The sequence below is a fragment of the Emydura macquarii genome, unplaced genomic scaffold (genome assembly GCF_026122565.2).
Source record: "Emydura macquarii macquarii isolate MOO-44397 ecotype Brisbane River unplaced genomic scaffold, CSIRO-AGI_Emac_v2 contig_573, whole genome shotgun sequence".
NCBI lineage: Eukaryota > Metazoa > Chordata > Testudines > Chelidae > Emydura > Emydura macquarii.
Window position 1 is genome coordinate 1449686 of NW_027130710.1, and position 27708 is coordinate 1477393.

At 65.6% G+C, this 27708-nt stretch overlaps 2 protein-coding genes across 2 annotated transcripts in view; both read left to right on the forward strand.

Annotated features, from left to right (window-relative positions):
• The window catches only part of OGDH (oxoglutarate dehydrogenase), a 145525-nt gene that overhangs the window by 96203 nt on the left and 21614 nt on the right, over positions 1 to 27708 (forward strand). The gene's annotated exons all lie outside the window — the stretch shown is intronic.
• On the forward strand, positions 13518 to 27448 carry ZMIZ2 (zinc finger MIZ-type containing 2). The gene is made up of 18 exons (XM_067540330.1): positions 13518 to 13638; positions 14440 to 14557; positions 15211 to 15413; positions 16051 to 16243; positions 16503 to 16766; positions 17158 to 17337; positions 17637 to 17702; positions 17943 to 18114; positions 18540 to 18681; positions 19188 to 19398; positions 20714 to 20819; positions 21427 to 21584; positions 21823 to 21890; positions 22243 to 22311; positions 23144 to 23385; positions 23541 to 23707; positions 24226 to 24468; positions 25909 to 27448. The coding sequence occupies exons 1-18, from the start codon at positions 13589 to 13591 to the stop codon at positions 26014 to 26016; spliced, it is 2760 nt and encodes a 919-aa protein (XP_067396431.1). The 5' UTR covers positions 13518 to 13588; the 3' UTR covers positions 26017 to 27448.

Sequence of the window (27708 nt, forward strand, 5' to 3'; positions counted from 1 at the left end):
GGGGTACGTGGCTGGGGCGTGAGACAGGAGCGTTGTCCCCGGGCAGGCCACACGCCCCTGCCGGCTGCAGTGGGGCCCTGGCACGGCGAGCGCCTGGGCCTCCTGTTTCCTGCCCATCTGGGCGCAGCTCCTCTCGCTGCCCCGGGATGACTGGTCCCTACGCAGCCCGCTCCCTGCTTTGGGCGGCTGCCCCCTGGCCCTGCCCCGCTGGCGCCTGAACCCCTGCGCTGGGTGCTACGGGAGGAGGTGGGGGGATGCAGCGTGGAAAGTCCCTGTGATTTCCCCCTCTGCTGCGTGGGTGGGGGGGGGGGGATCTAGGCAGGCAGGGGTGGGTGGGTGGCTGGTACGCTCATTCCTGGCATTCTCGATACTGATTAGCGAGATCCCCTGGAGTGTGTCATCCCGGCGCGGGGGCAGCGCGGATTCCTGGGGAACTGCTCGTGTGTGTGACTCCTCCGAGCCCCAGCCCCCCTGCACCAGCACCGGGGGCTGCAGGAGATGCTAAACCCCCCGCCCACCCCCCCCCCCCCGTCCCAGCTCTGTTTAAAAGAGATCTGCTGTGGTACTGAACGGGTAAGGGAGAGAGCGACGGGGGCATTCGTGTGTCACTGGGAGAGCGTGAGCAGTGTGAGATGGCCTGCGTGTGTGTCAGGGACGGCGCGTGCAAGCCGCGTGCATGCGTGCGTGTGTGTGTCAGGGACGGCGCGTGCAAGCCGTGTGCGTGCATGCATGGGTGTGTCAGGGACGGCGCGTGCAAGCCGTTTGCGTGCGTGCGTGTGTCAGGGACGGCCCGTGCAAGCCGTGTGCGTGCGTGTGTGGGTGTGTCAGGGACGGCGCGTGCAAGCCGTGTGCGTGCCTGCGTGTGTGTGTCAGGGACGGCGCGTGCAAGCCGTGTGCGTGCGTGTGTGGGTGTGTCAGGGACGGCGCGTGCAAGCCGTGTGCATGCGTGTGTGTGTCAGGGACGGCGCGTGCAAGCCGTGTGCGTGCGTGTGTGTGTGTGTCAGGGACGGCGCGTGCAAGCCGTGTGCGTGCGTGCATGCGTGTGTGTGTCAGGGACGGCGCGTGCAAGCCGTGTGCGTGCTTGTGTGGGTGTGTCAGGGACGGCGCGTGCAAGCCGTGTGTGTGCATGCATGGGTGTGTCAGGGACGGCGCGTGCAAGCCGTGTGCATGCGTGTGTGTGTCAGGGACGGCGCGTGCAAGCCGTGTGCGTGCGTGTGTGGGTGTGTCAGGGACGGCGCGTGCAAGCTGTCGTGCGTGCGTGCGTGCGTTGGTCAGGGAGGGCGCGTGCAAGCCGTGTGTGTGCGTGCGTGTGTGTGTCAGGGACGGCGCGTGCAAGCCGTGTGCATGCGTGTGTGTGTCAGGGACGGCGCGAGCAAGCTGTGTGCGTGCGTGTGTGGGTGTGTCAGGGACGGCGCGTGCAAGCCGTGTGCGTGCGTGCATGCGTGTGTGTGTCAGGGACGGCGCGTGCAAGCCGTGTGCGTGCATGTGTGGGTGTGTCAGGGACGGCGCGTGCAAGCCGTGTGCGTGGGTGTGCCAGGGACGGCACGTGCAAGCCGTGTGCGTGCGTGCGTGTGTGTGTCAGGGACGGCGTGTGCAAGCCGTGTGCATGCGTGCATGTGTGTGTGTGTGTCAGGGACGGCGCGTGCAAGCCGTGTGTGCGTGTGTGGGTGTGTCAGGGACGGCGTGTGCAAGCCGTGTGCGTGCGTGCATGTGTGTGTGTGTCAGGGACGGCGCGTGCAAGCCGTGTGCGTGCGTGTGTGGGTGTGTCAGGGACGGCGCGTGCAAGCTGTCTGTGTGCATGCGTGCGTGCGTGTGTCAGGGACGGCGCGTGCAAGCCGTGTGTGTGCGTGCGTGCGTGTGTCAGGGACGGCACGTGCAAGCCGTATGCGTGCCTCACAGAGAGATGGGGTGTGTGTGGTTTCCAAGATGTCATTGACCGGCTTTTATCTGAACTCCGGCCCCGTCCCTCCAGGATCGCCCCGGCCTGCACCCATCCGCCCGGCTGGCCCCGGGGTCAGGACCCATGGGATGCGGGGCCTTTGCCAACCCGTTGGCCAGTCCAGGTCCCACCCAGGTGGGTGAGGAGCACAAACCTGCTCCGGGAGAAGGGCGTAGGCCGGCGATTGGTGTCTCTGCATTCGGGAACCCCAGCCATGAATCGGTTCTCGGGGTCGAGCGCCGGAGCCAGGCAGCTGCCTGGGTAGCCCGTGCCCGAGCCGCCCAGCCCGTCTGCCCCTCTTCCTGATCCACGCGTCTCTTACGCTCCCCCCCACGTTCGTTTCCCTGGCCGGGCGCTGGGTTGCCCTCCCCTACCAGCCTCCGGCCCTCCTGCTGTGGGGTCTCACAGCTCGCCTACGGGACTGGGCCCCACTGGGGCGATGGGGCCCCCCCCCGTCTATGAGAATCCCGCCGGGGGCAGCCGAGCAGTGGTTTGGAGACTCTCCTTGGTGCCTAAATCCTTTGGCGGGTCCGGGCCTCAGTTCTGCGTGTACAAAGGGGGTAGGAGCCTGGCCCTGCCCCCCTGATCCTGGCACCCCCCCCAATCCGGGGAAGTTGGGTCGGAGTTGGATCTGCCGTCTTTAGATGCTCCGGTCGTTGTCTTGGGCTGGCGTGAGCCCTGCGCCCTGGGAGAGCCGGCTGGAGCCTCGCCCGGCGCCCGCCTCGTCAATAGACGCCTTAACGAGGCCCAGGCGCAGGGCTGGCGGTGGGGGGGGGGGCGCCGGGGGCTTTGCAGGTATTGCTGAAGGTGGGACTTTGGCCTGCAGGATCTTTGGCGGTGGGGAAGGGGGGCCTGTCCTCGGCTGGCCAGGCCCTCGGACGGGGGGGGGGGGGGGGTGGCTTTAACGCCCAGCCCCTCCGGGCAGCCCACTGTGCCATGCCCCGTGCTCTGGGACCCTGGGGGAGTCTGCAGGCAGGTGGTGGTAGGGCTGTGATGACCCCTTCTTTCCCCCCAGGCCCTGGCATGCTGCCCCCCTCTTCCCAGGCGATGGGGCGCAGGGAAGGCGGTGCCGTGGGGAGCACGAGGTTGCTGTGGGCTGGGCAGGGCGGGGGCGCCTCTCTCTGTCCCGGACTCAGGTTACCCGCCCCGGCTGGCTGCGCTCAGAGGCCTCCTGGTTGCTTCTTGGCGCACGGAGCGACTGGCGCGGCTCCGTCCGCCGGCACCTGGCTGCCCCTGGAGAGCGGGGAGGGGACAGGGCCCGTCTCCCCAGCCCCGCCGGCCGTGCCCCCTTTCCCAGCTCACCCCCCTTCGGCCACAGCTGGAGCGAATCCATCCATGAGCCGGGGGGGCTGCCCCCATGCCATGCTCCAAAGGGGGTGTCTCTCACCCGGCAGGGGCAAGGCCGGGAGCAGCATTCCCTGGCAGAAGGAGCCGGGCGACCGTGCCCGTCACACGTTGCAGGGCGACCCCCCCCCCCCGCCTCCGGTGGAGATGGCAGCTCCCCGCCCCGCCGCAGGGGCGTGCAGACCACCAGCGCCTGCACAGGAACTGCGCCCGCCCAGGCATATCCGGGGGCGACCCCCCCACACTTCCCCAGCAGGTGGCAACTGCATTTGCCCCTCCCCCATGCTGGTGATCCTCCCCCCCCCTCCCTAGCCTCCCCGAGGGGCTGGGAGAACTGTGCCCGTCAGGCCCCTGCCCTTCCCTGGGGCACCCAGCCCTAGAACTTGATCCTCACCTGGGGGCGCATGCAGTGGCCCCAGAAAGGATGCCCCCGGCGCTGTGGGGAGCGGGGCAGGAGCTGGCTGCGGGGGGGCGGAAGTTCCCGGCTACTCCAGGCCCGGGCTGTCCCAGCGGGAGGGTGGCCGGGAGTTAGAAATCACTAACCCCGTACGGGCGGGTCCCGGGGATCCCTGCTCCGGGGGCGCCGCAGGGCAAGAGCCCAGGCAGGGGCAGGCGCCGCGCCCGGGCGGGCGCCCCTGGCAAGGAACGGCTGAACCGGGCGGCCCGGGTGGCTCCGGGCACGCCGGGGCCTGCAGCCTCTCGCCTGCTTGCTTCAGGTGTGAGCCACAGGCGCCGGCAAGCGGCTTCCTCGGCGGGCCAGCTGCCAGGGCTCCTACCCCGCTGCTCCCCAGCCCCGGCTGCAGCGGCCGAGGGTCCCCGTGTCGTCCACCCCCCGGGCAGGAGCAGCACGGGTGCCCCCACGTCTGCTGCAGAGGGAAGGGGTTAAGGCAGCCAACTTTGTCTCTGCCCCTGGGCGTAGGGAGGCCCCGGTGCCCTGCTGCTGATTCACAGGCGCCCCCCCCCACCGCCGCCCCCGCGCCCTCTCCCGGGCTGTAATCCCTGGGAAGGAACAAGCTGTTTCCTTGTTCCAGGAACGCGTTCTGCGGGAGGCACAGAGGGTTCAGACGCGCGCCGCAGGGGAGCCGTGCGCGGGCAGCGCCAGGCGTCGGGGGGCGGCCCGCCCCAGCCCGGGAGGGGCTCGGCCCACAGCGCAGCTTGACCCCCCCCCCTCCCTGAGCCCCTGGGGAGGTCCCGGTCCCCCCCCTCTCCAAACACAGCCCGCTGCAGGGGCCCAGCGCAGCTACACACCCGCCCCTGGCCGCGCTCCAGAGAGCCGCCCAGCCCCGCAGCACAGCTCAGATGTTTCTTCCCGCAGGGATCCTGCCAGGTCTCCCCCGGCCCAGCTCCCCTGGGAGAGTCGACTGGGCAAGGCCAGAGAATTGGGCCCTGGGGGGAAGAATGGGGGGGGGCGTCTGCCCCAGCTGCCACGCCACCCCTTGGCACCACCCCCACTTCAACAGCACCTTGGCCTTGGTCCCTGGGTCGGGGGTCGGATTCTCTGTCTGGTTTGCAAAATGCTAATGCACAGGGCTCGGGGCAAGCTGCCCTCCCGGCCCAGCGGCTAGCAGAGCGCTCGGGTGCCAGGGCCCCGCCCTGGGCCTCAGTTTCCCTAATTAGCACCGGGGCTCATTGCTCTCTCGAACTTCTCCCTGGGCCAGCGCTGGGCACGGCCCTTTCTTGCCACGCGTTGACCCGGGCGGCGGAGCTGCCCCTTTAAGAGAGCGCCCGGCTGCTGCCCGGGCTGGGGGTGGGAAGCTGGTTTAAACCCGTCCCCTGCTGGTCGGCCCTGGACACTGGTTTGAACTGGGAACAGCTCCTGGAGAACAACACATCCCCCCTCCCCCGCCCCCCCCCCGTTCCCGCGTCGGAGCTGCAGGCTGTGGCATCTCCCCGCAGAGCTGCTCACGGGACATGCAGGGGGCCTCGCGAGCGGCCCGGGGCCCCGGGGAAGGGTTAGCCTGACCCCCTGCACCCAGCCCCCCCCATGATCCCAGTCCAAAGGCCCTGCTGGGATGCTGCACCCCTCCCCCACTCCTATTGTGTCCAAGCCCATCCCAGGCTCCTGGCCTCCGTGCCAGCCGGAGCGGCTCTGATTGACCACTGCGGATGGTGCTGACCCCCATCTCCCCCAGCAAATGGACCCCTTGGGGGTAAAAGCTCCCAGCTCTCTGCAGCCGGCACTCTGACACATTGCAGCCACTTCTGGGGTGGTGCCACGCACAGCAACGTTACGCCAGGCAGGAAAACCCCCCAGCAAGGAGGTGGGAGCCAGACTCTTGGAAAAAGCACCAGTGAGTCCTTCACATCCACACCCGGGGGGGGGGGGACCCTCAGCGTCACCACTCCCCTGAATGACAGTCCCTCCTGGCTACAGAGAGCGAGAGAGCGCCCCACATGAGTCACCCGGGCCGCCGCCTGCGTGGCCAGCCGAGTGCTTGCCAGCTGTGGTGCCGTTTAACCTGTTCGACCTGCTACAGCCAGAGCCCTTTGCGTGTCCTTAGCTGAACCCAAGACAGGGTTAGCCTGTGGAACTCCCTGCCACAAGATAGCACCGGGGACAAGCGTAACGATTCACAGCCGAGACTTGGACCATGGCCCTGGCACAGATACGCCCCCATCTGCTAGGGGGCACGAGCCAGCCACTTCTCAGGGCCAGGAAGGAATAACCTGTGGGGGGTTAGTCCAGAATTGTCCCCCCTTCCCCCAGGGGATTTCCTGCCTCCGTGATCCCGGCCCGGGACGGAGCAGCTACAGGTTGATTTGTGCCGCGTTGCCCCTCGCCCGCCTGCTCCTACCTGGCTCCTTTGTTCTGTCTCGCTCCCTCCCACGGCGTGTGCTCCGGCGCGCCCAGCTCTGCCATGGGCCCCGGAGAACAGGGCGTGCGAGGCAGGTGTCTGCACCACCCAGACGGGTGCAGTTTTCCTCCGAAGGGGGGCTGGGGGGCGCTAGCAGAGTCGTGGCAGGGGCGGGGAGCCCAGGGCAGGGATAGCAGGAGCCGTGGGTCAACAGTGAGGGGCTTCAACAGAGAAAACAGCCGCTGGAGGCTCCTTGTGATGGTGGCACTGGCTGAATCAACAGCTGGCCGGGCGCTGGAGCAGCAGGGCAACCCTTGGAGCTGATATGCCCGGGGCGGGCAGGGGCTCAGCGTCCCTGCCCTCTGCTCTTCCGCCCACCCTGATCTCCCTCCCTTCCTGGGCAAGCATGGCATCTTCCTTGGCCCTGTGTATTGCTTCTCCCGCCGCCCCCGAGCACCTACCCTTTAAACGCGGCTTCCTCGGTCCCCTCCCTGGGCTGCCGCTGCTGCCTTCTCACCTGCCCCCAGCCCCTCTCCCCCCATTTGTGGCAGGGTCCACCTCACACCTGGGGGCTGCGGGGCAGGCCCGGGGGCTGACCTTCCATTGCCTGGCAAAGTCATCTACAAGGGGGAATGGGACCCTTTGCCATTTACAAGGGGCTGGCACCTGCCCTGATGGTGCCCGGCCCCCTGGGCTTCAGGAGAGGAGCGGGATCCCCCTGGGTCCCTCCACCCCAATGTCCTGCCCGAAGGAGCCCCCTGAGCCTCCGTGGGGATTTCTCCGTCCACCAGCTGTTTTCACTAGTGTGATGAGTGTGGAGTGCTCAGCGGGAACCCCCTCTCCCCCAGGCGCAGGGCAATGGGAGAAGGATGGGGGTGGTGAGCTGGCCTTCACCCCGAGGGACCGGAGGGTCTTTGTGCAGCATGGGGCAAGGTGCCCTGCCCTGTCTTTGCACCCCAGGGAGGCCGCCAGGTACCTCGCCACCCTGCAGCGCCCCCCGCTGGCCTCTGACACACAGTCACACCAGCCTTATCTCTGCCCTGCTGCCCGGATCGGGCTAGGCCAGGGGCCGGGGAGGGGGCTCGATCTCCGCTCTTCAGTGCGGGAAGGCTGTGCGGGCTGGCGAATCCTTGGCGTTCCCCAGGGGATTTGTTCTGCTGTGGCAGGGGAGAAGCCCAGGAGGCCTGGGAAGTCTGTGTCCAATTTGGAGCGCGGCTGCTGGCTCCGTGCTGCCGCTCCCACCCCCCATTCATCCGTTAACGAGGCTAATCATGTCGCTTACGCGTTCCACGACGAATCGATCAATAGGCAGGACACGCCCCGGGCAGAGGGAACAGTTCAAGCACGTGGCCCCGTGTGCGTTCTCCGCCGGCTCTGCCCTCGGCGGCGCCTGCGTTTCCACGCAGCCTTCGCTGGATAACACGGCGCCTTTCGTCTCTGCCGCTGTGCGTGTCTCCCAGAGACTGCGGTCATGGCGGTATGCCCTCAGGGGGGCAGAGTAAAGGAGATACGTTTCCGGCCTGAACTATTGCTGTACCTGACTGAAATGCGTATTACCCGGGCGTGGTGAAATGTACTTTTTCATTTGATTTCCTCGTTTTTTAAAGATAAATAAGTGGGGGAAAAGGAAAACCCCACGTCAGTAGCTGTGTTCCTGTAAACGTACCATGCAGCTGGTTATTACCATTTCCAGCCCCGTGTCGGTTGCTGTGCACGTGCATATTGGTTACGGGGATCCCTAGACTGAAACATTCTTGCCTTTTAAAACCACGCCTCTGGTTTCGTTCCTTTTTTACTGAGATCTGCAAAACAAGCCACGTCTGAAGGAAACCGTTTGAATTCCTCCTTTTGTTCGCCTGTCTCCTAAACTCTTTATTAAGGCAAATGGACAATAACACATTGCCATACTCCACTGCACATTGCTTTTCACTTCTTCCGGGTCAGTTTCACTGTCAAAGAACCTGGCTAAAGATGTTGGCTGGGGAACCTTCCGATTTTGAGTACGCTCAAAAAGACGACCGGTTTTCTAAATAATTATCCTCGTTCTGGTGCCTCTCTTGCACAGGTACTTGGTGGGAAAGCTTTCCATTCAAGGACAGTCTATGTTTTACTCTACCACAATTCTGTAGGAAGAGACGCCACCTTTTCCCAATAATAATCCAAAAATTCCCCCGTGAATTCTTGCTGCTAACAATAAAAAAGAAATGGATTTGTCGCTGTGTTTAAAAGGTAGATCCTTTGCTGGAACATGAAGTGTGCCGGTCCAGGGGTCTCTGGGAAGCTGGCATGTTGTTCTAAATGAATCTCCTTCATGATTTTCTGCCAGAAACCGGTTGATTCCTGTGCACGCGTGTGCGAATGTGTTTCTCTTTCCCCATCGCCCTTCCAACAGAGCATCTCCCTCGGAGCGAAAATAAGTGGAGCCGAATCCACGCGGGCCTTTATAAAAATGTCCTTTGCGCACGCCGCGAACAGAAGCTGTGGGGCCCGTTTTCCCGGCCCGAGACCCGCTCGGCGTGAATTCGTTTGAGAGGTTTGAAGTTCGCAACGTCGCTGCCAACGCAGTACGTGCTTTGATGGCCTGTCTTCGCTTGAGTCTGCGGTCGCCAGGCCAGGCGCCCAGCTCCTACGGAGCCCCATGGGAGTTAGGGGGCTAAGTAGTAGAACCTTAGGGAATCCATCTCAGGTTTTTTGTCAAGGGGCTGGTGTCCCGAAGCCCTGCAGATGGGTGGGGGGGGAGAACAGAGTTTGTGTCCGTCGTGTGTCGTCTCCTCCCCCCCCCCCCCCCAAATATCAGGCTGGATAGAGTGTGGTCCTGGTGCAGGAAAGTGGGTTTGTTTTGCTGAAAAACGGTTGAGAATTTCAATCCCTTTAAAACCACCTCCAATTTAGGGCGCTCGTGTGTGAGGAGCACATGAAAACGGAGGGGTAACGTGGGGGGGGGTCTACGGAAACTGCTTCTCAGTCTGAATGGTGTGCTGAGACTGGACCCCAACCGCAACGCTGACTGGCCCTGCTCTCCTCCCTTTGGTGCGGGCAAAATCCTGTTTGGTGGTGGTAGTGCGTTAACAAGGGACTGGCAGGAGGGAGGGAGAGCTAGCGGTTAGAGCAGGGGGCTGGGAGCCAGGACTCCTGGGTTCTATCCTGGCTCTGGGAAGGGAGTGGGGTCTAGTGGTTAGAGCGGGGGGCTGGGAGCCAGGACTCCTGGGTTTTGTGCCAGTAACTTCAGCCGAGCCCCTTCCCTGCTCTGTGCCTCAGTTTCCCCCACCTCTAACTGGGATAATGAGCCTGGAGGTTCGGGGCTCCATTGGTTAATGTTTGCAGAGATGTGGGGTGGTTGCTTGGGGCTCTGTTCCCCACCCCCCACCCCCCTCGAGTGGCCCTGGGGTGGGCGTGGCAGTTTCCCTGCAGTGAGATCCCTTGTTTGTATCCTGCCCCCTGCGCCTCCCAGCAGTGAGCCAGGGGGGGAGGGGGGCATCTGCAGTGAGTGTGACATGCCGTTCCCGAGGGGCTGCAGCTGGGGGAGGGGGCTCAGAGAGCTGAACTTGAATTCCCTTCTTGGGGTGGGGGGTGCAGGTGGGCGGCCCCCCCATCCCCAGGGCTTTGGAGCAGGGTCCCAGCATTCCCCCCGCCCCCCAAGTGCATGTGTCCAATCAGTGTTTGCTCTTTGCTGGTCAAACCTCAGCCCTGCCCCTGGCCGAGCATTGGGGTGGTGGGCGCTGTGTTCGGGCACCGCCGGGAACCACGCTGCCCTAGCGCTGCTGTGTGAGATTACAACGCTGGGGGTGCTGTGTGTGTGGGGGGGAGGGGGGTGGGGTCACAAACAGCACTGTATGTGGCCACAAACACCCCTCTCCTCCCCCCGGTGAGCATCCTGGGCCTTGGTGTGGAAGAAAAGCAGCTGAAGATCTGAATTCACAGGGGACAGCTGAGTTAGATGGGTTTATAACACTGATGTTAGGAGCTTCTGAGAAGGTTAGACTTGTGTTTTGCATGCCGCTGGACTTTAGTCCAGTAACTCCAGGTTCATTTATAATGGCTGTCTGTGCATTCTCTTGTGTCTCTCTCTCTTGGAGCGATAAAAGGGGGGCACATTGTTGAAACTGATGTTCTATCCTGCACCTGAGTTTAGTTTGGAGGAAGAGCTGCGGGGCGAGGAAAGGGGGCCTTACCCTGGACCAGAGCCCGCAGTTGCTCGTCTAAAATGCTTTGAGAGGCTTGGGTTTGTTGTTTTTTTTCTATGTTTTAATCCAAATGGATGCTTGGTTGCTCACCGTTTTCCAAAACATGTGCTATCCAGGACAGGAATTTTCCAGGCTTGTGCGGGGGTCTGCTTATGTGTTTGTTTTGGAAAATTTGAGCAAAAGCCCTTCAAGTTGTTGGAGAGTGGGGAAAATATCTAGCTGTGTTCAGAGCAAACTGGCTGAGGCGTGACTCCAGCCTGACCCGGGTGTTCATCTTCCTGGGGATTGCAGCCTTCAGTCGGTTTGGAGAAAAAAAACCCTTTTTGGCTCAATAACCAAGGCTGGTTGAAAATCACACGCTTGGCTCGTGCAGGAGATATTAGGTCTCAAGGGCTGGGGTCCTGCAATTGGATCTGTGCAGGTGAAGCCCTGGTGGGGTTCTGATCCAGTTCAGCTGGGTCTGTTGGCAGGAGCAGTGCACGCTTTGCAAAGATTGCCCTGGAGAGGCTGTGTGGCCTAGTGGATAGAGCACGGGACAGAGACTCAGGAGACCGGCTGGGCCAGCTCTCCCACCAGCCTGTAAGATGACTTTGATGAAGCCACTTCCCTAAGTTTGGCTGCACCCAGGGAGTGACAGTGTGAGTGGAAAGTGTGCCTCAGTTTCTCCCATCTGTAAAATGGGGAAAATGGTCCCAAACTCCTTTGCAAAGCGCTTTGAGACCTCCCGAGGAAGAGTATAAATATTATTGTTGGTTGGAGGGACTTCTGAAAGCAATGGGCTTTTTTATTTCCTCTTTAAAAAACCTAGGAAATTCAATCCAAAGATCTTTGTTAAGGCAGCATTAAATGTGCAGAGAGAAAAAACATGCAAAACCTAAGACTCTCATGGTATTGCCTCCTCAGCTCAGTGACACACGCGGAGAATTCTCCTTTCCCGTCTTTGGGATCAGATGTGCAGCATGGGGGGGAGCCCATTTGTGTCGTGAGGGATACAGGATATGCAGCAGGGCTGAGCTGGTGCTGCTGGTGGCACCTTCAGCTCGAGTATTTGCTGCCTTCCTCTTGATTCATTGCATTGCAGTGGTGCCAGTCATGGGGCAGGAGCCCATAGCGCCAGGTGCTGTACAAACGGAGAACAGCAAGTCGCTGCCCCAGAGAGCGTGTTTAGCGTGTTGCAGCGTAGGGGGGACGGGTTGCACGTAATAAAAGTGAGCTCTTCGTTAAGGGAATCAGGGTGACGCGTCGGGGTCTCTGGGTGCCCGGTGGACGTAGCCAGAGCTCAGGAGGGTGTCGGGCAGCCTGGGGGGCGCTCGGAGCTGGAGATCGGGGCCGTACCGTCAGCTGGGGACAGGGTTCAGCACCATTAGTTAGGGACCTGCCGGGCAGGGGGACTGGGCAGAGGCGGTGGGGCAACGGACAGTCCTTGCTGTCTGTTTTGCTCCCCGCCCCCTGGCACTGCAGCCCCTCTCCGTGCTCCCGGGCAGGGGCTCCCCGCTGAGGTCTCTGCCCAGCCCCGCAGTGCAGGAGGGGACGGGCAGCTCCCCGCATCCATGCACCGGCTCCCTGCCCCCCAGCCCCGTTGCGTCCTGCCCCTGTTCCTGCCGTTGAGCCCACGCCGCCAGCAGCCCCCTCGCCCCAGCCAGGCGAGGATGCCCCCCGCCCCGGGGCAGGCGGGGCCCTGCGGAGGGAGGATCCCGGGTGCCAGGCTCCCCACAGGCAACACAGGGTGCTGCGGCCCTGGGCCCGTCTCCGGCGCACGGGGGGGCGATGGCGGGGAGCCAGGGTTTAATGTTTCCCCCCTCTTGGCTGGGAGGTGGAGGCAGCCAGGCAGTGGTTGGGCGGGGAATTGCCCCAGCCCCGCTTCCCTTCCCCCCCCCCCAGGCACCGAGGGGGGGCAGCCTTTGACCTGCCTTCCCCCCCACCTGCTCCGGTGGCCGAGAGCTGCCCGGGCATCAGAGGGCTGGGCCGATCCCTGCGCGGTGGGCGTCCCGCCAGCGGGCCTTGGCTGCCCCGCGTGTTTGCAAACAGGATCCAGGAGCTGGGGGCGGGGGGGGCCGTTCCAGCTGCTTCCTTTCCTGGCTGGGCGCGGGAGAGGTTGGGGCGCCCCCCCCCCCCCCCCACACACACACACACAGCCGGCTCCAGCCCCCTCCCAGCCCGCGCGCGCCAGGACCTTGTTTTGCCAGGTCTGGGCAGGACGCCAAGTTCCTGCTGGCCGCGCGGTAGGGCTGACGTCGGCGCTGCCGAGCCAGCGTGACCGCGTCCCCCCCTCCCAGGAGAGGGGGAGGGAAGGGGGGGCCCTGCCCCGCCGAGGGCGTGGGGGGTGGCTGAGGCCATGGGGCCGGCCGACGGGGGGGCGAACGGAGGTGAAGAGCTACCCTTATCTGCCCCGGCGGAAGGGCTGGGATGCAAACACCCCAGGAGGGCGCCAGGCTCTGCCCCCGCCTGATAAGCTCACGAGATGCCCAGGGGCTGCGTGGGAGCTGTGGGGCGGGGGGTCCCGCAGGGGCGCTGGGGAGACCCGGCCTGTGGGAGGGGGCAGAGCGGGGGGCAAGGATTTGAGGCTCTGTTCCTAGCCATGCCCTCGGAGCCACCAGAAGTTACTGCTTCTGCGCCCAGCGCCGCCCCTGGGGGTCTCTGGGGGCATCGTGGGGCCACCCTGATGCCCTCCCCCCCCCCCAGGAGCAGGCCAGCTGGTGGCTGGGTCCTTCCCTCCCGGGCAGAGGGGTATCATGGTGTGGGGCGGAGGTTGTGGCGGTGCATGTTTTTGTGGGGAGGGGGATTGTGTCCCTGCTGTTGGGGGGACGGGGGGGTCTGCGGGATAGCGTCTCCTGCACGGGCAGAGGGTATTTCTCCGGGGGGGGGGGTTGGTGCATGGGCGAGCGGCTGGTGTGTGTGTCGGCCGGGGGTTGGGTGTGAATACGGGTGTGGGGAGTGCACGTACGTGGGGGGTTGTGTGTCTGTGTCTGTTTGGGGGTTGTGCGCGGGGGGCGGGGTGGGATATATGGCGGGGCGCCGTTGGATATAGGCGCCGGGGTGTCACTGACGGGTGTGCTTGCCACCCATGCCCACCCTGGTGGGGCCTGGAGTAGCCGGGAGCCCCCCCGCCCCCCTCCGCCCGGCGCCAGCGCTGGCCCCGTGCCCAAAGCACCCCCTGCTGGGAGAGGCTGGAGAAGCCGGCGCTCCCCCTGAATTGTGCGCCCCCCCCCCAGGAGAGTCTGCCTCGAGGCCGCTGCCTCCTTGTGATGCTACAACCCCCCCTCTTCCATCCCACCCAGCCCTGTCCTCGCCGGGAGACCCAGCGCGCACCCGCCCGCCCGCGGCCAATGAGCTCCATGAACCCGATGAAACCATCCCTCCCGCCCACGCCGCATGGGTGAGTGTTTCCGTCCGTCCGTCCCACCCGGACACACCGTGGGTTTTGGGCCGGGCTCTCCGGGGAGATGTATGGGGAGGAGATGGGGTCCTGACTCGCCCCCTGGCCGGGGCAGAGGGGGTAACTGCAGAGCGCCCTGCAGATTGCTTCTGACGTGCAGCTCCAGCGCCACCCCCCGCGTGGCCTGTGGCCAGCTCTGCACAGACCTCGCAGGTAACCGCCCTGTGGTGCCTCCAGCCCTGTCTCTGCTCCCCCACATACACTCGGCGCCTCCTCCCCGGCCCCGGGTCCTGCCCGACCCCAAATCCAGCGATCGGTTAGTCCCTGGGCGTGTGGGCAAGACTCACCAGCCGCACACCCGGGAAAGGATTCTCTGTAGTAACAGCCCCCCCCCAGCTAGCGTCCCATCCCCGGCCGCTGGAGATCTTTGCTGCTGGCAGTCACAGATCGGCCACGTGCCGTCCCAGGCCGTCCCCTCCGCCCCTTCCCTCCAGAAACGTATCTGGCTCACTCTGGAAGCCGGGTAGCTTTTTTGCCCCCGCTGTTCCCCTTGGGCGGCTGGTCCAGAACTTGGCTCCTCTGATGCTTAGAAACCTTTGTCTCGTTTCAAGCCGAAATTTCTTGATGGCCACTTTCTAGCCATCTGTTCTTGTGTCCGCGCCGGCGCTGAATTTAAATAACTCTTCTTCCTCCGGTCGGCCGGGATCTCCCTTCCCGGCCACCACGGATGCCCCCCTGCCCTGGCTGCTCAGTTGCGCCGGGTCCCCGATGGCTTTTTAATTGCCTTGTTTTCCTTTCTAGTGATGGTTCATTTGCATACGAGTCAGTTCCTTGGCAACAGAGCTCCAATCAGCCCGCAGGATCTCTCTCCGTGGTAACCACCGTGTGGGGAGTTAGCAACAACGCGTCCCAGAGTCAGGTACCCGCCGCCCCCTCCCCGGTGACGGGGATGCAGCTGGGACCCCGGGCCAGGTCGCCCCGCTGGGGATGCCCTGGTTTAAGAGCCGCGGGGAGGGAATTGCGCCAGGCGAGGGGGAGGTCTTGGGCGCTGCCCGGAGCTGGGTCAGTTTTGGGGGTCCCTAAAATGTTACCAAGGGGAAAGCGTCCCTGAGACCTGTCCTGGGACCCGCACCCCCCTCCTGCCCCACTGCCAGTCCCACCCGCTTGCCCCTCTGATTCTCCATCGCCTCCCCGCCAGTCCCGTCTCCCTGCCCTGCCACACCGGCCACCCACAAACGTGGTCCCATCCCAGCCCCCCATGTTCTGCCTCTGCCAGCTCATCCCCCCCCCCCCCCTCCCCACACACACACACTGACCCCGGCTGCATCAGCTCCCCATAGACATCGCCCCTTGCCAACTCCGTGCCCCACCCACACCTGCCCCCGCGCCTCCCTCCCCCTCCGTCTTTCCTCCCCCCACGCACGCTGATGGGACGTGGGCTGCAGCCCCTTGGCTCAGGGGTGGGATGTGGATTCCCTGGGGCTTGTGTGAGCAGGGTGGGTGGTCTGCGGTCCCATGCCGCCTTTCCCACCCCCCCCTCACACTGCCTCTCTCGGGATCTGTCCCGTGCAGGTTTTTGGAAACCCCATGGGCCCCGGGGGAAACACCTCTGGCAACCCCATGATGCCCGGCATGGCTGGCAGTGGCTCTGGCATGAACTCACCCCAGTTCATGGGGCAGCAGCCTTTCCCGGAGGGGGCCGCCAGCAAGGGCTACGTGCAACAGGGGATGTACGGCCGCAGCACGTACCCCGGGGGGCCGGGCTTCACTGCCAGGTAAGGAGGGAGCCTCCGCCAGGCTGGGCGGGCATCGTGCCCGGGCGCTGTGCGGTGGGCGCGTTCTCTGGGGCGTGGGACGGGACAGTGGTGCGACCCTCTCTAATGAGCCGCTGAGCACCCCTGGGCCACCCAAACCGCGGTGCTGTGCGCCCCTGGCTGGCCAGGTAGGGCACCCTCGCCCACGCATCCCTGGCACTGGGGCGCGAATGCAGACACTGGCCAAGCGGAGGCGCTAGCGGAAGGAAGGGGGCAGCGTTCGCTGGCTGGGGGGCGCGGGCGGGTAACTCATTCCTTCCTGGGCCTGCCGCTGGCACCTGGCAGGTCTGCCCCGTCCCTCTGACCATGCCCAGGACGGACGGGCCCCTCCGTCGCGCACAGCCGCGAGGGGGGGAACGTGCCGGGGCGGCTGCCATGGGCGGACGGTGGCTCTCGCTCCAGCCCACCAGGGGTACGGTCGCTCCGGCCCGGTATTGGGGGAGCCGGCTCCAGCCTTTGGGATCGGGGGGATGGAGCCTTTGGGGTGGCGGGGAGGCTCCTTCAGAGAGATGGGGGGGGGTGCCCCCCCGGCCTTCCGGGGTGGTCCCCACAGCCCTTTGCCGGAGCGGCCCTGTGATTCCCCCTCCCCTGTCTCTAGTTACGCAGGCAGCCCCAACGGCCCCGGAGGGATGGGCCTCCCTTCGCACGCGGGCCGGCCCCCTGCCGACTTCACCCAGGCGGCCGCGGCGGCCGCCGTCGCCGCAGCCGCCGCCACCGCCACAGCCACGGCCACGGCCACGGTGGCCGCCCTGCAGGAGAAGCAGAGCCAGGAGCTGAGCCAGTACGGAGCGGTAAGAGCCGCACTCCCCTCCCGGGCCAGGGGGAGGCGCCGGGCAGTGCCACTGTCCTGCTGCAGCACTAGGGGGCGCTGCTGTGACTGGGGGGGCCAGCAGCCCCGGTGAGGGGCACCGGGTGGGGATGGGGGGCGAGGCAAGGGGTGCCCTGGCAATGATGGGGGACGGGTGTGTGTGTGGGGGGGTGGCGCTGGGCACCAGGGGCTGGCTTTGCTTCCATGCCGAGGGGCTCTGATCTCTCTCCATCTCTCTGCAGATGGGAGCCGGGCAACCCTTTAACAGCCAGTTCCTGCCTCACTCGGGCCCCCGCGGCCCCGCCGTGCCCGCGGGCATGAACCCTGCCAGCATGGGGGGCGTGATGGGCCCTTCGGGAATGTCTCCCATGAGCATGAACCCCGCCAGGGCTCCGGGCATGAACCCCCTGTACGGTGGACAGCGGCTGCCCCAGTACGGGTACCCCGGCCCCCCCCAGAGCCAACAGATCCCCCGGCAGGGGGTCAAGAGGACATACTCCAGCGACGTGAGTCCAAAGCGGGGACCCGTGACTGTGAAATTGCTCAGAGCCGCCCCTCCCGCCGGCCCCAGGGAACAGGGGGCTCTGGGACCCCGCCTGCCGCCGGGATGGAGTGTGCAAGGGGAATTAGGCACCTGGCTCCCCTTACTGCTCAGCGGAGGGTCAGCCGCGGGAGCTGTGCTGTGGTGCCCAAGGGGTTTCCCCGCCCAAGGAGGGTGTCCTGAGCCTGTCTCCTCCTCGGGGGAGTTGGGAGCCCTGGGCAGGGGGGCAGCCAGCAATGTGTCACCTCAGTGCTAGACTCCACCCCAGAGATGGCTGCGGGGGGGGGGGGGGGGGGGGGGGGGTTCTGCTCTTCCTGGTTGTAAGGTTGTGATGTCATCTTCTCTCTCCCTCGCAGGGTTACCCCGGGCAGCAGTACATCCAGGGGGCCCAGTACCCCGCCCAGGCTGCCCAGTATGCCCCCAGCGCCCCCCAGCCGTCTGCCCCATCCCCCTCGTACCCCGGCCACAGGATGCCCATCCAGCAAGGCATGGGCCAGTACCTCTCCGCCTCCGGCTCCGCCGGGCCATACTACAAGGTACCCAGCTCTCGGGGTAACGTGGCTGCGGCTGGGCGGGGGGAGGGGGTTGGGGGGCGCTGGGCGGGGGGAGGGGGTTGGGGGGCGCTGGGCGGGGGCGGGGGACACATTGTCTTTGTAAATTGCTCCCCGTGGCAGAGAGAGACCAATGCACTGCTTCCGAGCCATCACTCTGCCTGCCCCCGAGAGGAGGCAGCCCCTGGGGCGGGCGAGGGGGCCGGTCCGGGGCGGGCAGTTCAGTGGGGCTGGGCTGGGCTCTGCTCCGCTAACGCTGTGCCTTGGGGGCGTCTCCTTCCCAGCCGGCCGACCAGTTCAACGGGCAGAACGCCAGCTTCACCAGCTACAGCCAGGCCTCCATGAACGGGGTGAGTCTCTGCCCCGAGGGGCCGCCCGGGCGCCTCCCCGCCCTGCCCCCTGGGGCTGCGCCCGCTCTGCCCCTCCCCGGAGCGTCTCTTCAATCCCCGAGCCCTCCAGCACATCTGGCGGGGCGCTCAGAGCGGCTGGGCAGCGCCCGTGCCCACCGAGGGGCAGCGCCCCGGCCCCGGAGCCGAGCGCCGGGCAGGGTTGGCTCTGACGGGCGACGCTGTGTTTTGCTCTCCCCGCAGCCCGGCAGGTCTATGCCCGGTTACCCCAGCTCCCCGCTGCCCGGGAACCCCACGCCCCCCATGACGCCCGGGAGCACTATGCCGCCGTACATGTCCCCGGGCCAGGACGTCAAGTCGCCCTTCCTGCCGGACATCAAGCCCAGCATCAGCTCCCTGCACCCGTCGCCCTCGGGTGAGTCCCGCCGGCGGGCCCCTGGGACGCGGGCAGGCCAGCCCGGGCACCCCCCACCCCCCTGGGGTCTGTCTCGCCGAGCCGGGGCGGAATTTGGGGGGGCACGGATGGAACGTTGGGGGGGCCCGGGGGGGGTTCCGCGGCAGTTGGAAGTGGCAGTTGGTGGGGGGGGGGGGCCAAGGGTGGAATCGGGTCGGGGGGAGGGGCATCCGGGGCACCACCCAAAGTTGGGGGAGGACGGGGCACGGCCATGTTGGGGCGGGGGGGAAGGGGCAGGGGGCCGCGGGCCACGGGCGCCCCGCGCTGCCTGGCCGGGCGCTCCCTGCGGCTGGTGCCCGTGGTGCTGCGGGTCCGGTGCCTGCCCGTGCCCCTGGCCCCGCGCCGCCGGCCCGCCCCCGGCCTGAGCCCTGCTCTCCCCGCCGCAGGCAACCCGTGCGAGGAGCTGCGCCTCACCTTCCCCGTGCGGGACGGGGTGGTGCTGGAGCCCTTCCGCCTGCAGCACAACCTGGCCGTCAGCAACCACGTCTTCCAGCTCCGCGACTCCGTCTACAAGACGCTGATGCTGAGGTCAGCCCCCGATCCCCCTGGGCCTGCGGCCCCCGATCCCCCTGGGCCTGCGGCCCCCGATCCCCCTGGGCCTGCAGCCCCCGATCCCCCTGGGCCTGCGGCCCCCGATCCCCCTGGGCTTGCAGCGCCTGCTCCTGGCCATCCTGGCCTGGCCGCGCTCACGCCGGGCCGCGGTGTTGCAGCCCGGCCCAGCACAGAGGTAGAGCGGGTCGGGGGCAGCTGAAGTCCCAGCACCGGGATGGTGCCGCTGGCTGGGGTGCAGGCCTGGCGTCCCCAGAGGGGCAGAGGTTCCAAGCGCCCCCCCCACAGCTGGGTCTGCTCCTTCGTCTCCCCCCAGTCCAGCTATCGCCCTATGCCCCCTCTGTCGCTGGGATCCCCCCCAGCTGCCCTCTCTCAGCAATGCAGAGAACCTGGCTGATGCCGGTGAAATCCACCCCTGTCCCCGGAGCATCCCCGAATCCCTGTTCCGCCGGCACCTCGCTCAGCTCGCTTTCCTCCCGCCCCAGGCCTGACCTGGAGCTCCAGTTCAAATGCTACCACCACGAGGACCGGCAGATGAACACCAACTGGCCGGCCTCCGTCCAGGTCAGCGTCAACGCTACGCCCCTGACCATCGAGCGGGGAGACAACAAAACGTCCCACAAGCCCCTCTACCTGAAGCAGGTGTGCCAACCCGGAAGAAATACCATCCAGATAACCGTCACCGCCTGCTGCTGCGTAAGTGAGCCGGACCCCCCCTTCCTGCCCCGATCCCGGCCCTCGTGGGGTGCGTGCACGGACCGACAAGCTCTGAGACGCCAGCAGACGTGCACGCACGCTCACTGGAAAGTCACATCGCACCAGGGGCCCGTTCCTGCTCGTTCAGATAAGTGGGAAACAAATATTTAACGCTGGGCTCTTCAGTCTAGCAGAGAAAAGTCTAACACCATCCAGTGGCTGGGAGTTGAAGCTAGACACATTCAGGCAGGAGAGAAGGCGTGCATTTTTAGCAGAGAGTAATTACCCCTGGGAACAACGTACCGAGGGCCGGGTTGGAGTCTCCATCCCTGCACGTTTTGAAAGGAAGGCTGGATGTTTTTCTGAAAGCGGCTGCTCTAAGGATTATGGTGGGGAAGGTCTGTGTGATGCAGGTGGTCGGACGAGATTGTCTCTGCTGGCCTGGGAATCTAACTCCGGCAAAAATCCCGTTGACCTAAATAATAGTAAAGGAAGGACCTCATGATATGGCCTTTGCGGCACACCTGCAGTACACATGTCCTTGCACACCTGTAGACAGGTCTTCACACCCCCGTATGCCCTCCCGCACGCTGAGAGAGCAGGCAGTCGAGGGAAGCAATCTCCCAGTCTGAGCCACTCTGGGGCCACAGTAGCCCAGATGGGAACTGGTTAGCCCCATGAGACTCCGCGCATCTAGACATCCAGGGGAACCAGAACAGAAAATAACCCTGGAAAGATGTCGCTCCTTGATTGCCCAGGGGTTAGAGTAGGACTGGCGGGAAATTTTCCCTTGAAACTGGTTTTTTGATGGAAAATGGGGCTTTCAACTGCCTGAAAAACACAGCCACTCCCGGCTTGTGAGCCGTTAACTTTTGGCAAAACTATAAACAACTAAAAACAGGGTCTTAGAATGGGAACTGTCGTGCGACCTTAATTCTACCAGCTTCTCTGGAAGGGACTTTGGTTTCAGCCTCCGAGTCGCTGGGAAAGGTCTGGTCAGCCTTTGGAGAGGAGATGCGGGGAGGCCCTGACCACTGGGAACAGTCTGTAGCCATGTCACTCTGGAGTGTGTGCTGCCGTTTAAAAGGGGCAGGGTCTCCGGGAAGGCGCATCAAGATCGTTCGATGGAGCCCCTTGTCTGGGAGTCTCATGCAGAGCTCGGGGGATCTGACCGGTGCCATTGCTGGGCCTGGGTAGAGAAGCCAAGGGGAGACGGGGAGGAGGCATGGCAAAGCTGGGCTGATTTGTGACGCACAGAGAAGCCCCTGGGCATGCACACAAACGCTAACTTCTTTCTCTCCCCCGCTCTTTGCAGTCCCATCTCTTTGTCCTGCAGCTGGTGCACCGGCCCTCCGTTCGATCCGTGCTGCAAGGGTTAATAAAGAAGCGCCTGCTGCCGGCCGAGCACTGCATCACCAAAAGTGAGTGAGGGCGGTTCCTTTCACTCTGACATGTCACGAGCATGGAGGCCTCAGCCCCGTGGGCAGCGCCTCCCGTGGAGCTGCTGTGGATGAGAGCGGGAAGGGGGGATTCGAAGCTCCGTCTCTCGGGCCATGCCTACTTAGAGAGAGGGACTGGGACTTCTGTCCTTGCCTCACCTTGGGCAAGCCCCTGCCCCCCTCTGTGCCTCAGTTTCTCCAGCTGTTACACGGAGATGATGACCCTGAGCTTGGAGATCCTGGGGGGAAAGGCCGGGGGAGGGCAGGGGGTAAATAATTGGGGCGCTGGTCCGTTCCTGAGGTGCCCATGGCAGGGACTAGTGCAGCTCAGACACACCGGGCATCCGACCCTTGGCACCCCATGCCCCTGTCCCAGGGTGATGCGCTTGCCTTTGAAGATCGGGGGCACCAGCCCAGGCCCCCCCACTCTAACAAGCTCCCGGCTGGCCTCCCCCTCCCAGCCCTGCCCTGTGGAGCTGGTCTCAGCTCAGGCTGCGTCCCCGGGCCGGGAGCCCCCCCCTCCGCCCGAGCCCAGCCCCCCGGGAAGCGGCCGTGCCGTTCACAACGGCCTTTCCTTCTCCCCGCCTAGTAAAGCGAAACTTCAGCAGCGGGACGATCCCAGGGACGCCGGGTCCCAACGGCGAGGACGGCGTGGAGCAGACGGCCATCAAGGTGTCTCTGAAGTGTCCCATCACCTTCCGGAGAATCCAGCTCCCTGCCCGGGGGCACGACTGCAGGCACATACAGGTGAGAGGCCCCCGTGCCGGGCTGAGCTCCCTGCCAGGCGTCCGGCCCTGGGTAGAGAAGCCAAGGGGAGACGGGGAGGAGGCATGGCAAAGCCGGGGATCTGACCAGGAGCAAAGGGGCAAACTGGGTGGGGGGGTGGGAGTGCCTGGGCTGGGCTGTCTCTCTCCCTGCCCCCCGGGGGCAGCACTTTCCCCCCACCCCAGGGTGACTGCTTGTCTCGCTTTCTGTCCGCGCTCAGTGCTTCGACCTGGAGTCCTACCTGCAGCTGAACTGCGAGCGGGGGACATGGAGGTGTCCTGTTTGCAAGTGAGTGTTCGTGCTCCGGGGAGGGGCCTGGGCAGCCCCCCAACTCCCCACCTCCTCACGCACTGGCTGAACTGCCGGGGAGAGCGGCGCCCGCGTGGCAGCGTCCCCTAGTGGTCAGCTGAGACGCTGGAGACCTGGATGCTGCCCGCTCCGTGCCTCAGTTTCCCCCTCTGTAGAAGAGGGATAAAGATACCGACCCACCTTCCCACGGTGGTTTACGACCCACTCCCAGGGCCCGGGGGCTTGTGGCGGGAGGGGAGGAACACTGGCCCCGGATGCTGTTTTGGATTCGCGAGGAGCTGAAAGGTGTGACTGGGCCCCCTTCTCAGACCCCCCCTTGTCTTGTCCTCAGTAAAACGGCCCTGCTGGAGGGACTGGAGGTGGATCAGTACATGCTGGGGGTCCTGATCTACATCCAGAAGTAAGTGCTCTGCTCGCGTTCCCGTCCGGCGCGGCATTGTCGGGTTGCTGCCGTGTTTCCCTCTTGCCACCAGGGGACAGATGCGTGCAGGAGGGAGACGGAGCTGGGGATTTGGGGTCTGTCTAGGGGCCCGGCCTGCCCCCTAAAAGCCAGGAGAGGGCAGCTGGCGGCGGCTGGCTTTGGAGGGGCTGACGGCAGAACCCCATCTGTGGTTGGGGAGCCAGCGGGGTGCGGCTGGGGGAACGGGGAGGGCAGGGTCCCGGGGTCGGTGCCTTGCAGCGCTTTAGGGACCCCTCGGGAAAACCCAGCCCCCGATTGGTGGGAGGAGGGACGCAACGGGGGGAGCAGCACGGTTTCCTGCGTGACCCCAGGAAAAGACTGAGTTCGGTGCCGGGCTCTGCCTGTCCCTCTAAGAGCCCCCATTGGCAGCCCCGGCGGAGAGGGCTGGACCGCCCCCCTCTGCCCCCAGAGGGTGGAGGCAGATTAGGGGGAAGGTGGCACCCTGCAGGCTGTGCAAAGCCCGGGGGGGCTGGACCCCTTGTACAAAGCCTTCCCAGCCCTCCGCCCAGCTGACGGGGCTGGCCCACCCCCGGAAGGCAGAGGCAGGCTGCAGAGTGGGGCAGGAGGGGGGCAGGCTGGGCACTTCCCCCCGGCACAGGCGACTGCGGCCCCGGGGGGCTTTGCTGGGGTGCAGATCTCCTCCGGCACGCGCCCCTCCTGGGATGCTCTCAAGCCCCAGGCTGGCTGATGTAAGGCCCCGGGGCCCCCGCGGGCGTGGGAGCGAGCGAGCGACGCCCGCCCTGACCCGCCCCGCCCCGCTGTGCCCGCCCAGCTCCGACTACGAGGAGATCACCATCGACCCCACGTGCAGCTGGAAACCGGTGCCCGTCAAACCCGACCTCCACGTCAAGGAGGAGCCGGACGGCCCCGTGCTGAAACGCTGCCGCACCATGAGCCCCACCCACATGGTCATGCCCAACGTGATGGAGATGATCGCCGCCCTGGGGCCCGGCTCCTCCCCCTTCGCGCCCCTGCAGCCCCCGCCCGCCGGCGCCGGTGACTACAGCAGCCAGAGTGAGTGCCCGCCAAGGGAACGGGCGGAGGGAGGGCACCGGCTTCCTTGTGGGGGAGCGGGCAGGGCAGGGAGGCTTTCCCGGCGTCCTAGGGATGGGCTGTGCCCAGCAGCTGGTGGGACCCGGCTCTGCTCTGACGGCCTTTTCCTTTCCCAGGTTCCAACTTCTCCGGCAGCTTCCCGGACTCCTTCCCGCCCACGAACCCCGGCACCCCCACGCTAAACGAGTTCACCCCCGGACCTCCCCCCATCTCCTACCAGTCGGACATTCCCAGCAGCCTCCTGACCCCCGAAAAGCCTCCGGCCCCCTCCATCGCCGGCCAGGTCAGCTGGGCTCCCCCGGGAGGGGGCAGGGGCTACGCGTGGGCGAGGAGGGGCTCCCGCCGGGGCTGGGGGGGCGCCTTGATCCGTGTGGCGGGCAGGACGTGGCGCTTTCTTGCTGTTGCTTATGCCTGCTCACAGCTGGTTGGTTGCATGTGCCCCGGGCTGCCTGGCGGCCTGTTTCCTGGGCCAGGAGCGCCCTGCCCTTGGCTGGGTGGGTTCCTGAAGCAGGCCTGGTTATTTGCCATCCCGGGCAGGAGAGCCAGAACCGGGGTCCCAGCCCCGGAAGTTGGCGAATGAGTTAGTGGCGGGCGAGAGAGCGCCTCCTGGTGGGAAGGTGCAGCACTGCGCCCCCCATTCTGGCAGCAAGCGTGGGGCGGTTCGTGCGGGCATTAAGGGGGCTCACGTCCAGAGGAAGGGCTGGATTTCCGGCTGCCCCTGGGCGTGTCCTGCCCCGTGGATGGCCAGTCCCCGGCCCCCGAGGTGGATTCTCATGGCCGGATTTCCTTCCTCTCTCTCAGATGCCTCCGGCCAGCAGGATGGACCCTTCCCACAACTCCATGCAGCAGGGGCTCCATAACCCCAGCCTCGGCAGCCAGTCGGGACAGCAGCTCCACCACAGGAACCCTGCCCCCCCGCAGTCCCGGCAGCCCCTCGGGCAGGCGGGATCAGGGGCGGGGGATCTCGCCTTTAACCCTGGGCCTGGGATGGTGGGGCAGCCGGGCATGCCGGGCGCTGCGGAAGGACCAGAGCCTTCCCTCGACGTAAGTAACCCCACCCCTCCCTGGGGGCGCCCTGCCCGGCCCGGGCAGGTTCTGGGACCAGCAATGCCTGGGCCCGTTGCTGGCCGAGCCGGCTGGCCCCCGGCTCCCACGTGCACTGGGAACGGGGTCTGCCAACCCCCTGGGGAACTGCGCTCAAAGCCCCCCTGTGCTGACAGTGGGGGCTGCTTTCGGGGGAAACCCTTGCAGCCGGGGGCGTGAGACGCCGACCCGCGCCGTGCAGCCCCTGCCGAGGGTGCGGCCGTGGGGTGAGATCCGTTCCCCCCCCGCGGTCTGCGGCTTGCAGTGCGCTCCCGCCGGCTTCCCCGCCGGCTGCCGGCCCGCAGCGCTAACGGCCTGGCAATCCCCCCGCCCCCTTGCCTGGGGTGCACCGATGGGCCTGGGGCGGGAAAGGGCCTTGAACCCTCTGCGCCATCCCCCCGGACTGCCCTGGGCAGTAGGACGGGGAAAGGAGGGATGCCCTTCGTTGGTGCAGCCTTCATCCTGTTCCCTTTGTGCGTGTCCCCTTCCCGCGCCCCCAGCGTACCAAACACGCTCGCTCTGCCCAGGAAGCCCCCGCGGCTTGGGCGTCTCCGTTCCCCCTTCTGTGTCTGCGCCTCGCCGGACACATCAGCCACTGGGTCTGGCCGAGGATCGAACTGCCCCTGCGCCCTCTCTGCTGGGAGCTGGCATGGTCTTCCCAGCGGGCCATGTCCTGCCACGGGGATGGTGGCGTTAGTCGGGCACGGGGAATACGCTGCGCCCGCCCCGTGGCTCCTGATTTCCCAGCAGGAGGAGGAGTAGGGTGGAGTTTGCAGCTGCCGGCTGGTTTGTGGGCTGGCAGATAACAAGGCAAGGTAATAGCCAGGCCACGCTCCAGGCGTTCTCAGCCCCCAGTTAGTTCTGCCGGCTTTTCATAACCCGGCCAGAGAAATCCACGGAGCTGCCCTGCCTGGAGCAGAGCCCCCGTGACCTGGGCAGAGCTGGAGAGCCCTGTGCCCTCGCTCCGGCTGTCGCCTTCATAGCATTGGGAAGAGGTCGTGGCGTGGCCCCAACAGGGCCGCAGGGGGCAGCTCCCGTTTTCCGGAGCCAAGTGCGGGGTTTCTGGGCCTGGTTCTGACTGGTCAGAGGCTGGTGTCTGCGGGAGGGAGCTGGGGCCCCTCTTACGCCCCAAATACGCACGGGGGGAGAGGGAAGAGCTAGCCCGGAGCTTGGCTTTCTGGAGAGGGAGGGTCCCCTGCGACTAGGGGTCTGTTCTAGAGCAGGGCGCTGGAGTCGGGGCTCCCGGGTTCCCTCGCGGCTCTGCTCTGTACCTTCTCCCTAGCGCAGAACAGCTCCTGCTCCGTGCTCGAGGGGCTGGGGGGGCGCTGGTGGCTGTGGGCTGCCCGCCCGGGGCTCTCCGCGCCCAGGCTGCCCTCCTGACTGTCCGTCTGTCGCCCTCAGCTTCTCCCCGAGCTGACGAACCCCGACGAGCTGCTGTCTTACCTGGGCCCGCCGGATCTCCCCACCAACAGCAACGACGACCTGCTCTCTCTCTTCGAGAACAACTGAAGCCGTCGCCGGTGGAGCGCAGCCGCCAGGCCCTCCACACACCCCCCGCCCCCGTCCATGCCTCCACGCCTAGGCGCCTCCACGCTCATCCATCCCACAGCTTCCCAGACGCGCGGCTCTCCTTTGCGGCGGGCGGCGAGCCAGGGCCCGGCGCTTTGGCCTGAACAATGACCCCATTGCCTGAACTTTCAGAACCTGCCCCAGAAAAGGAACCTGGAGCGGCCGGTTCTAGGAATCCTTCCTGGGCGGGGGAGACCCTCGCAGCCCATTCCTGGAGCCGTGGTGACGCGGAGGCGCTCGGGCCGTGCAAAGGCGCCCGGGCCGGCCCCACCGATCGCGTCCCGCGAACCGCAGCTGGAGAAGAACGAAGCTGAGCGGCTCCTCGGAACGGGGCTGGCGGGCTTCAGCCTCCCCGGGCTCCCCCTCTGGGCTCCACCCGGACGCCTGGAGGTTCGGGATGGAAACGGGCACCTTCGCGGGCCGTCGGGGACCCGTGCCGCGAGGAAGGCAGAGAACCGGCTCCCTCCCGGGGCCTGGCGAAGCAGACGCAGCATTGCCCGTGGAGGCCTTCGGAAGCCGTCTCTGCCCGCTCTGTTCTCCGGCTCCCTGCCCTCTCTGGGTGCCAGCATCCTGGGCGTGTCGGCCCCGTCACAGGAGCGCGCTGGGAGATCTGCCTCTGCTCCCCGCTCAGCCGGGCCGGGGCTGAATTGCAGTGGAAGAGAAACGGGGTCTGGTAAGCCTCTTCCGTTCCTTCGCCCTGGACTGCAGCCGCAGCAGCAGAGGAACCTGTCTGTGTCTGAAAGGCCAGGCGGCTGTCCGGACGCCCCCTGACAAACTGACTCCATCTGGTGATGGAGCATCGAGAAGCACAACGATGTACATAGTTTAGAAACACTAAAGGAAACAAACCCAATCTATTTAAAGGCAAGTGCGTCCCTGGTGTCTAGCCCAGCCCCAGGGCAAGAGTCCTCTGTATAAATGTGCATACGCTCCCTAGTGTGTAATATAGACCATACCACGTGGGGCCCCCCCCCACCCCCGTGCCGCTTCAGCCGCGCCGGGGGGCCCTTCCGTCCCATTCGAGACGTCTGTCCCACCAAAGCAGGGGTTGGCTGCCGAGGGTGGGAACGACCCAGCCGGCCCTGGAAATCAAAGCGAAGAGTCAGTTCAAAGCGGTGTGGGCTTGGAACCTGACGCCCCCCACCCCTCCGCCCCCGGTCAGCGCCCCTTTCCCACCCCGGCTGTGTCCAGCGTGGTGGAGTGTGGGGTCCCAGAGTTGGCCTGACTGGGGAAAAAACCAAACCATTGTCCCCGGCCGGATTTCCCAGGCCGGAGTCCTGTGTCTGAGTGCTGATGGCTCTGTTTAGTTCTGTGTATCCTGTTTCATTATCGCTCTCTATTAAAGGATTTCTTTTTGGTGGGGCTCGCTGAATTGCCTAGGTGCTGTTGGTCTGAAATGGGGAGCGCGTGTTACGAGATCGGGGGGGGTGTCAGGGAATGGGGGCACCTTGAGGAACCCCTGTTGCAGGTGAGAAAGGAAGGAGAAGGTTCCGGACACCTCTGAGCGGGACATGGCTTTGACTAGGAACACCTGCCGGGAGGGAAGTGTGTGTGGCCGGGTGTGCATGCATGCCGTGCGCGTGAGCAGATTCTCTGACCTGCACGGCGGCCGGAAGGTGATGGGCGACCTGG